The 10,484-nt window shown below is 39.1% G+C and overlaps 1 protein-coding gene across 1 annotated transcript; it reads right to left on the reverse strand.

The window, feature by feature from the left end:
* Window positions 1-7,208: 7,208 nt before the first annotated feature.
* Window positions 7,209-8,186, reverse strand: LOC139849575 (uncharacterized). Its single transcript, XM_071839213.1, has 2 exons — window positions 7,620-8,186; window positions 7,209-7,529 (listed from the first exon to the last, which is right to left on the reverse strand). The coding sequence occupies exons 1-2, from the start codon at window positions 8,184-8,186 to the stop codon at window positions 7,209-7,211; spliced, it is 888 nt and encodes a 295-aa protein (XP_071695314.1).
* Between the last annotated feature and the right edge of the window lie 2,298 nt (window positions 8,187-10,484).

Below are 10,484 nucleotides of genomic sequence, written 5' to 3' on the forward strand. Positions count from 1 at the left end.
TAGGCGACGCCAACACGATAGCTGGTTAGTTCATCAGCACCAAATCATGAGCCAGCTATCATATCAGGTACCAAATAACTATGTACCTACTCGACCTGCTCATTTTTCGCCACATAGTCCCGATATCCGACCACCCTTTAACCGGTATGACTATGACCAAGCCTATCAGAACACCTATAACCAACAATGGAACCCACCCGATGAGATGAACTGGAACCCCTATCCAGACTGATTTAGTTCCAATTGGTTATTTTTATGATTTTTATGTTTTTATCTTTTGACTTTTTCATGTTTAAACTTATGTTATTGGATAAATTTGTGTAATTTTTATTATTTTATTATTATTGTGTACTAATATTTCATATTTAGAATTTGAAAGTGGGATATTAAGTCCCATTTCAAATTGCCATGCATGATTATACTTGTATGTATGTATATTGTCGATTGTTCAAAACAGGGTAAAACAGCGCATTTTCAAAGACTGGCATTAAGTTCAGCAAAAGCTACTAATTTTGACGACAAGATGACAAATAAATGTGATGTCACAACAGACGGAATGAACAAATGATGTGCACCATTTATCATTCAGCAAACAAACGCCAATATATTTGGAAACTTTGGTAAAATATAATCATTTTCACACAAATCACCCTCAATAATTTAAATTGTTACTGATTTCTTGCAAATGAGGGCATTGCAAGATCTTAAGTGTGGGAAGGGGTTAAATTTTTACTTTAATGCTAAAAACGAACATATATTTCATAGCATTATTCCTCAAGAAAGACAAGTTTTTAATTGCAACTGTTCTATTTACAAGTGATATTCGTTTAAATAATAAAAGGTGAAGACAAAAGACAGATTCGACGAATTGAAGACGCAAACGACCAAAAAGCTCAAAAGTACAAAAGACAATCAAAGAGGTTCCAATTATTGATAAGAAACGTCTCGAAATTACAAGAGTACAAGATTCAAAACGCAAAGTACAAAATATAAAATTGTACGCAAGGACGTTCAATTTTCCGGAACCGGGACCGGAGTCAACTCTCAATGCTCGACGCAACGGACTAAAAATTACAAGTCAACTATGCACATAAATATAATATAATATTTAAATAATTCTTATAATTATTTAATATATTATATTATTTATAAAACGTCGGCACAAGGAAACAAGCAACATGTGAGCTCTCTCAGCTGGCCATGCGATCGCATGGCCAGGAAGAAGAAAGTCCATGCGATCGCATGGCATGAAAAGTCAGGCCACATCTCCTATAAATTCGCAGTTTGGTGAACCAAAATATCCATCTTTTTTCTCCTCATTCATACGATATATTTATATTTATAATTTATATTTTAATTTTAATTTTAATTATAATTCTAATAATAAGGGTATGTTAGCAAATATTGTAAGGGTGTAAGTCGAAATTCTGCCCGTGTAACGCTACGCTATTTTTAATCATTGTAAGTTATGTTCAACCTTTTTATATTAATGTCTCGTAGCTAAGTTATTATTATGCTTATTTAAAACGAAGTAATCATGATGTTGGGCTAATTACTAAAATTGGGTAATTGGGCTTTGTACCATAATTGGGGTTTGGACAAAAGAACGACACTTGTGGAAATTAGACTATGGGCTATTAATGGGCTTTATATTTGTTTAACTAAATGAAAGTTTGTTAATGTTAATATAAAGATTTACAATTGGGCGTCCCTATAAATTACCATATACACTCGATCGGACACGATGGGCGGGGTATTTATATGTACGAATAATCGTTCATTTAACCGGACACGGGAATGGATTAATAGCCACTAGAATAATTAAAACAGGGGTGAAATTACATTCAAGGGTAATTGGTGTAATTGCTAACAAAGTAGTAAAACCTTGGTTTACACGCAGTTGATAACCTGGTGTATTCATTAAACAAAGTATTAAAACCTTGTTACAATTCGAATCCCCAATTAGTTGGAATATTTAACTTCGGGTATAAGGATAATTTGACGAGGACACTCGCACTTTATATTTATGACTGATGGACTGTTATGGACAAAAACCAGACGGACATATTAAATAATCCAGGACAAAGGACAATTAACCCATGGGCATAAAACTAAAATCAACACGTCAAACATCATGATTACGGAAGTTTAAATAAGCATAATTCTTTTATTTCATATTTAATTTCCTTTATTTTATATTTAATTGCACTTCTAATTATCGCATTTTTATTGTTATTATATTTAATTGCACTTCTAATTATCGCATTTTTATTGTTATTATATTTAATTGCACTTTTAATTATCGTACTTTTTAATTATCGCAAGTTTATTTTATCGCACTTTTATTATTCGTAATTTCATTTATCGTTATTTACTTCATGCTTTAATTTAAGTCTTGTATTTATTTTTAATATTTTACATTTGGTTTTAACTGCGACTAAAGTTTTAAAATCGACAAACCGGTCATTAAACGGTAAAAACCCCCTTTATAATAATAATATTACTTATATATATATTTGTATTTTTATAAAAGTAAACTAATATAGCGTTGAGCTTTGTTTAAAAAAAAAGATTCCCTGTGGAACGAACTCGACTTACTAAAAACTACACTACTGTACGATTAGGTACACTGCCTATAAGTATTGTAGCAAGGTTTAAGTATATCCATTCTATAAATAAATAAATATCTTGTGTAAAATTGTATCGTATTTAATAGTTTTTCCTAGTAAAATATAAACTATTTCGTATACCTTAGCTTTGACATCAGGTTTCTATACCTGGAACAGACGGGGATGTCAAGCCCTATGGATCCATATACTACTACTCGCGCCCACCAGTGGGCAGTTACTAGTTACCAAAGCTAAGGGATTTTCGGTTCAAACTCAGTATAGAATTTAGTATGTACTTGTGTCCATTGCGTTTAAATAAAGTGCATGTATTCTCAGCCCAAACATATAGATTGCAAAAGCAATTAAAAAGGGAGAAAATGAAACTCACCTTAGCAGCATATAAAGTCGTTCACCAAAATGTGACTGAAACTCGGATTACCAAATAATCGTAGATCTCAACCTAGAGAACATATGTTGGTCAATAAATGTCTATTAAGCTAGGTCAGGTCATAGTGTATCATAATCCTAATGCTCGAGATCGACATACAAAAGTTATCCAAAGTCGTTTCAAAAAGTCAATTTTGACAATAGTTCAACAAAACGAGACGTACCTTATATAAGGATTCATTTACTCGGTTGGTAATATTCAAAAATCCAATTTATCAAACTTACAAACAAGTTGTTTAAATATTAATTGCAGATTCAAAAGCAATTCCAATTAACGTCAATTATAATTCAGTTGAACATATCTTTTAATCCGTTCATCGAAACTATTCGATATCTAAATGAAAAGTTATTGATTTTTCGCCAGTTTTCCAAAAACATGTATATCATATACCTTTTACCAGTAATATATGCATTTAATTCGTGATCTATTATAAACTGTTTAATGACGAAATTTAGCATACACGTATGTATAGATATATATACTCGAGCACTAGACATGGATACACAATTAATATATAAAAGATAAAATATGAGTGCTTACGTATCAATATTGAGATTCAATATTGTAGGAAAGTACGTAGACGTAACGGAGATGATAAACACTAGGTTTGATTCATAAATATACCCCCGAACATTACCCATAATCTCTATAGCTATAACCCATAATTTCCTTAGCTCTATCCCGCTCGAAAACATATTTTGAAAGTGACACGCTCATGACCTCGTCGTAGTATTTTATGTATAAATAATAATACTCATACTACTAATAATAAGATTAATAATAATATTAATCTTTAATAATAATAATAATAATAATAATAATAATAATAATAATAATAATATAAATATAATAATAAATATAATTAATAATATGTTACGGAGTAATATTGTTATATGTATGTGTAAACCGAGCCACAGATCGAGCAATCTATAGTACTTGGCCTATCCCTGGTTGCCATGCAATCGCATGGCTTTCCAGGCTTATACCCATGCGATCGCATGGGAGAGTTTTACAGCTCACATTGTGTTAAATTTTTGTTTGTCGACATATTAAATAAATATAAATATAATATATAGAATTTATATAATTAATTATATATTATATTAAATTCACGTGCATAGTTGACTTGTAATTTTTGTTCCGATAAGTCGTACGTCATCACTCGACTTATGTCCCGGTTCCGATTTTTCGAATGTCCCTTCGTACGCTGAGAAAACTTGTATTTTTCATTTCGTGAGTCGTACCTTTGTCAAAAATTAGACTTAAATTATCCATAAACTATACCACTCTAGATGTAACTTATACATTTGAGTGTTTTGGTCATTTACTTCTATAAATCATCGTCTCGTAGTATATACATATACATATATACATTTTCATTTTGAAATATTGTTTTACTGTAGCAAAGTTTTTTACTGTAGCAAATAGTGATTTTCGAAAACACTGTAGCTTTTCGGGTACTGTAGCAATTCGAAAATACTGTAGCAAATTAGTGTTTTACTGGTTCATCTTAAACGTTTTAGTTAACTTATCTAAATATTAATCGAATCAATAATCGAATGTTAATATCGTTTACTAAATAACTTGAAATCATATATATATATATATATATATATATATATATATATATATATATATATATATATATATATATATATATATATATATATATATATATATGCACATTAAGTTATATATATATTGTTCGTAAATCTTCGAGAACAGTCAAAGAATAATTGATTACGTGAATATAGTTCCAAAACTTTCATGACTCAACATTACAGACCTTGCTTATCGTGTCGGAAACGTTATAGATTAAGTTTAAATTTGGTCAGAAATTTCCGGGTCATCACATGGAACATCTCTCACAGCGACGCTCTGTCGCAGTTTGAGTATCTGCAACGGATTTGCCCTCCGGTACTTTATGAGGCGGTCCGAAAAATGCCCGATAGCGCAGCTCATCGCGCCAGGGTTCAGCACATTTATGAAGGGTTGGTGTTGACCCGGGACGAGCTACAGCGGACTATTGATCTGGACCAATGTGCCCGTCGCGCGGAGGCTGACGGTAAAGAGCTGAATGTTGAAATTGTCAAGATCAGGGAGGAGCTGGAACGGGCTAAGCAAGCCGCTGCTGCAGCGGAGGTTGAAAAGAAGCAGGCCCTAAGGGAGGCCCAAAAGGCTATCAAAGAGATGGCCTTGCGCGCCGAAAAAGAACAAACTGCGCTAAAGGACCTGGAGGCGGCGCATAAAGAGCTGGTGGAGGAGAGAGCCAGTAAGGAACTCCTCACCGCCGAGAACCAAGAGTTGTCCGCTGCCAACCGAAAGGTAGCAGACGATTTTCAAGAGCTTTGCAGCCTCATCCCCTCTATTTTTTATAAGGCTCTCAAAGTGCCGGAGGTGAAGGAGCCGTTCCAGAATTTGGTTGACGCTACGAGGAAAGTGGAGCATTTAGACGCGTATACCACGTTGGTGGAACATGTTGAAATAGCAAAACCAATTCCGGAGGGGATCCGAAACATGGCGGATGAGGATGCCTACGACCTCCACGATGCGGCGGTCAATGCTTGCGCGGCCATTAAGGTGCCGTTTATTGAACAGATTGGGTCGACGCCGGACCTTACTTTGGCTAAAGTGAAGAAGATGATCCCGTAGTTGTAGGGATTTTTGTAATTCTGTATTCATTTTTGATCCTAATGTAATGATTGTAATTAAGTCAGTGAAATATCATTTCCTTATGATTCTTGTTATTTTACTGTGTTCCAACTGTAGTAAAACATGTTTATATAAATATGTACGTACCGTCGTCACGGTAACGTACCGTTTGTCAAGGTTACACTTGATGATTGTCGACATTGCACTCATCTACTTAGTGCTGGGATTAATGCGACGGATATGAAATCCGGAGGCATCCCGTTCCGAGGGCTAGGCGTACCTCCAATACGCCTGGCGTCGCCAATGCCATCCAAAGATTAGATGATGTCTTTGTTCATGGCATAAGTAACTTGTGAATGGACTTACATTATTACATTCTTACGAAACACCGAAGTGCTGCCATAAAAGTTACGCAATACATTAATAATGAAAATTGAAAGATGCATTTAACTGAAACAACCAAAAAAAAAAGAAGTCTAATGCGCTACGCGCTTACATTTGTGGTGATCAATCACAAACTTAGGTAAAATGAAAAAGAAAAAATTTCAACAATGGAACATGTCGAAATACTTTAAACATAGAACTTCTTTAAGTTGGTCGCATGCCAAGTACGCTGTACAAATTTGCCATCATGCGTCTTGAGGTTATACGCCCCGTTGCCAATTGCTTCTGCAATCACGTACGGGTCTTCCCAGTTGGGTCCCAATTTGCCAGTGTCCTCGACCCGGCTGGTGTTGTTGTTACGCCACACAAAGTCACCGGGGCGGAAAGTACGTTCCTTCACACGCTGATTGTAGTACTTGGCAATCTTTTGTTTATTAGACGCTTCCCTGATGGCGGCGGCGTCGCGCCTTTCTTCCAACAAGTCCAAATTTTCTTCAAGTTGACGACGTTGGACTCATCGTTGAATTGCATTACCCACTGGGTTGCGACAGCAATTTCAGCGGGTATCACCACTTCGGTTCCATAGACAAGGCTGAACGGCGTTTCTATGTTGCTTCCTTTTGGCGTGTTTCGGAACGCCCATAAAACCTGTGGCAATTCATCTGCCCAACCTTTCCGGTCTGTGTCCAACCTTGCCCTTATCCTGGCAACGATATCCCTGTTGGTGACTTCCACTTGCCCATTTGCCTGTGGATGGGCAACGGAACTAAAAGTCTGTTTGATATTCAACCCGTCACACTATGAACGAAACGGATCATGAGCAAACTGTTTACCGTTATCACTTACAATTTCGTGTAATATTCCGAAACGGCACATGATTTCCTCCCAAACAAAGTTCACAATCTGTTTACCCGTTATGCTTTTTAAGGCTTTGGCTTTGACCCACTTGGTGAAAAAGTCGATTGCAACAACCAAGTGTTTTCCGTCCGGGAAGGGTCCTACCAAATCGATTGCCCATTTGTAAAAGGGCCAAGCAGACGTCACGGGAATCAGCTCATGCACTGCATATGAATTTGCGGGGCGTGACATTGACAAGAAGCACAAGCTTTGATGATTTATTTCGTGTCACGGTACATGGACGGCCAAAAATACCCTCGCCGCATTATCTTTCCCACAACGGTCCTAAATCCTGCATGCATGCCACAAGTCCCTTCATGCACCTCCCTTATGATTGTTTCCACCTCGCTTGGACTGACACGCCTTAAAAGTGGTGCCGTGAAGGATTTCTTGAATAGAACTCCGTCCCTCAACAAATACATAGGTGCTTTCATACGAATCTTACGTGCCATTGAGCCATCGACTGGCAACGTCCCGGTCTTTAGATACGTGACAATGGGACTCATCCATGTCTCGACCTCCTCTACGGGGGCCGCCTCCTGTGATTATTTTGCTAGGAAGTTAGTATGTGTTCGTTGTTTTATTCACAGTATGCGTATAGCGTATTGTTTATCGAAGCGAGTCGATACCTGTACCACATCAGTGGATTTTTGACTAAGGACCTCCACCCAAACGTCCTTGGCGAAATGGCTGAACACGCTTGACGCGAGCTTGCTGAGTGCGTTGGCCTTTTTGTTCAAGGATCGTGGCACTTGTGTTATTGAAAAACACTCGAATTTATTGGCCATTTCTTCGGCCAATGCCAAATAGTTTTGCATAGCCGGATCTCTAGCTTCAAACGTCCCGTTCATTTGGTTAGCTACGAGTTGAGAATCAACCGACACCTTCAGATTTTTAATTCCCATTTTTTCAGCCATTCTTAAACCAGAAAGCAATTCCTCATATTCCGCTTCATTATTAGAGGCGGGGAACTCGAAACGTAACGCGTAGGTATGTTCTTCGCCGTCAGGGCCAATTAGGATTAGACCTGCACCTGAACCGTCAGAACTTGACGCGCCGTCAGTGAATAGTTCCCACTTGACGGTGTTCGATAATTCTTCGACAACCGGCTCTGGTGACGCGGCGCCTATAAATTCAACCATAAAATCTGCCATGATCTGGCCTTTGACAGCGGTAGGGGGCGTAATGGATTTCATGTTCGCCCAATTCGATCGCTCACTTGGCTAGTCTGCCCGAAACCTCCGGTTTGCTCAGTACCTGCATGGAAAACTTGTTAGAATAAACTTCCTCCAATGTGCTCCGGTTTCGACCACCGTACCATACCTGTTTAATGGGTGAATTTGTTAGCACCAGCATTGGGTGCGCTTGAAAGTACCGTCTCAATCGTCTTGCGGTGTGTACTACAGCAAAAATGAGTTTCTCAATCGGTTTGTAGTTAACTTCGCCATGTTGTAGCACTTTGCTCACAAAATAAACTGGCATCTGTGTGCCACCACGTTCCGCGAGGAGCACTGAGCTAACAGCCTCAGTTCCCGCCGCCAAGTAAATTGTCAAAGTTTCGCCTGAAAACTCTTAACACGTTAGCGTTACGAGATATAAAAATTCGTAAAAAATTATTACGGAACGGTTACTTTACCCGGTACCGGTGCCGTTAATGTCGGCAACGTCCTGATCAAGGTCTTCATTTCCTGGAAAGCGCGATCCGCTTCAGGGGTCCAATCAAAGTTCCGTCCTACATTTTCTTTCAACACTTTAAAAAATGGGAGTGACCGCTCCGCTGCTTTTGACAGGAATCTGGACAATGCTGCCAGCTTTCCATTCAGGCTTTGCACTTCCTTCCTCGTTCGTGGCGCTACCATTTCCTCAACGGCCTGAATTTTCTTAGGGGTTGCCCGTATGCCGCGCGTCGTGACGACGTGTCCCAAAAACTTTCCCTCTTCGAATCCAAAACTACACTTGTCCGGATTCAGCTTCATGTTGATTCTTCGTAGCGAGTCGAACGTTTCTTGGATGTCTGTCAAAAGATCCGGTTCGGTGTGACTTTTGATTATTATGTCGTCGACATATGCCTCCACATTTCGACCAATTTGTTCCCTAAACGCAGCGTCGATGACGCGCTGGTACGTGGCTCCAGCATTTTTCAAACCAAAGGGCATCTTTTTGTAACAAAAGATGCCTTGATCTATGCGGAACGCGGTTTTGTCTTTGTCTCGTTCCGCCATCTGGATCTGGTGGTATCCCTTGTATGCGTCGAGGAAACATTTGAAACGAAAACCCGCCAGCGACTCTACCTTCCAATCTATCTCTGGAAATGGTACTTATCCTTGGAACAAGCCTTATTGATGTCTTTGAAATCGACACATATTCGCCACGAGCCATTCGCCTTCTTGACTAATACTGGATTAGCGACCCATGTCTGATACTTAACCTCACGTAGTATGTCTGCCTGTACTAATTTTTTTACCTCATTTTTTAAGAAGGTGCTACGCTCCGGAGCCATACCCCGTTTCTTTTGCCTCACAGGAGTTATACTTGAGTTAGCGTTTAAGCGATGTTCTGCTACGGTGCGGGGTACTCCCGTCATATCAGACTCTTACCACGCGAATACATCGGCGTTGTTTGCCAAAAGTTCACATAATGCGCTTTTCGTCGCATCGGATAACGTTTGCCCAATCTGAACCGTCTTTTCGGGAAAGGAATGGTTAATGATGACACTCCCCTCTTGCTCAACCGGTGCCGTCCGCTGTAGCGGTTGCTCGACCTGGCCTACAATCGGTATTCGGTAAGAGTAAACGGTTACAACGCCTAACGGGGTTGGGAATTTCATCATTCCGTGTACCGTAGAAACTATAGCGCCGAATTCACACAACGCTTCCCGCCCCATGATAATGTTATACTTCGATTGACTTCTAACGACCACGAAACTCAGGGCTACTGTTCGCCGCTTCTCGTTTTCTTCTAGCGTAACATCAATATTTACCCGGCCCAAAGGCCAAGTGGTTTCTCCCGTGAAACCCGCGATGGGATGAAGCGGTGGTTTTAACTTATCCTGCACATCCTATGGTAACTGTAAGAAGCAGTGTTCGTATAAGACGTCAACGGCGCTTCCTGTATCCACATAAATCCTGGAGACCTTGCACCGTCCCACCGTGGCGGTTATCGTCACGGGCAAATCGGTAGGACAGACTCTCCAAAAAGCAGGAAACGTGATAGGGGCACATTCCCATTCCTCCAAAACTTCTGCCTTTCGGACGTGACCTGGGTGCCACATTTTTATCATGTGGATGTGCTTTTCAGGAGCTTTTTCTTTTCCTCTTTGCCAAGAAAATTTCTTTGCCACGGGGGTTTTAACACGTGACGGCTTCAGATGGTCAAATTCCCCAAGCTTCAATAGTTCGACTATTACCTTTTTAAGTTCCCTATAGTCATCCACATCATGCCCCTTATCTTCATGAAAGATACACCACTTACTTTCATCTACAGCGAAGCGTGGT

The sequence above is a fragment of the Rutidosis leptorrhynchoides genome, chromosome 5 (assembly GCF_046630445.1).
Source record: "Rutidosis leptorrhynchoides isolate AG116_Rl617_1_P2 chromosome 5, CSIRO_AGI_Rlap_v1, whole genome shotgun sequence".
In the NCBI taxonomy this organism is placed as follows: Eukaryota; Viridiplantae; Streptophyta; class Magnoliopsida; order Asterales; family Asteraceae; genus Rutidosis; species Rutidosis leptorrhynchoides.

What these genes read in the sequence shown, in the direction of transcription:
- LOC139849575 (XM_071839213.1), bottom strand. Translation starts at nt 8,186, where the DNA reads ATGAAATCCATTACGCCCCCTACCGCTGTCAAAGGCCAGATCATGGCA. An exon ending in AATCCACTGATGTGGTACAG is followed by an intron (nt 7,530 to 7,619) that starts GTATCGACTCGC and finishes AAATAATCACAG; the next exon opens with GAGGCGGCCCCCGTAGAGGA.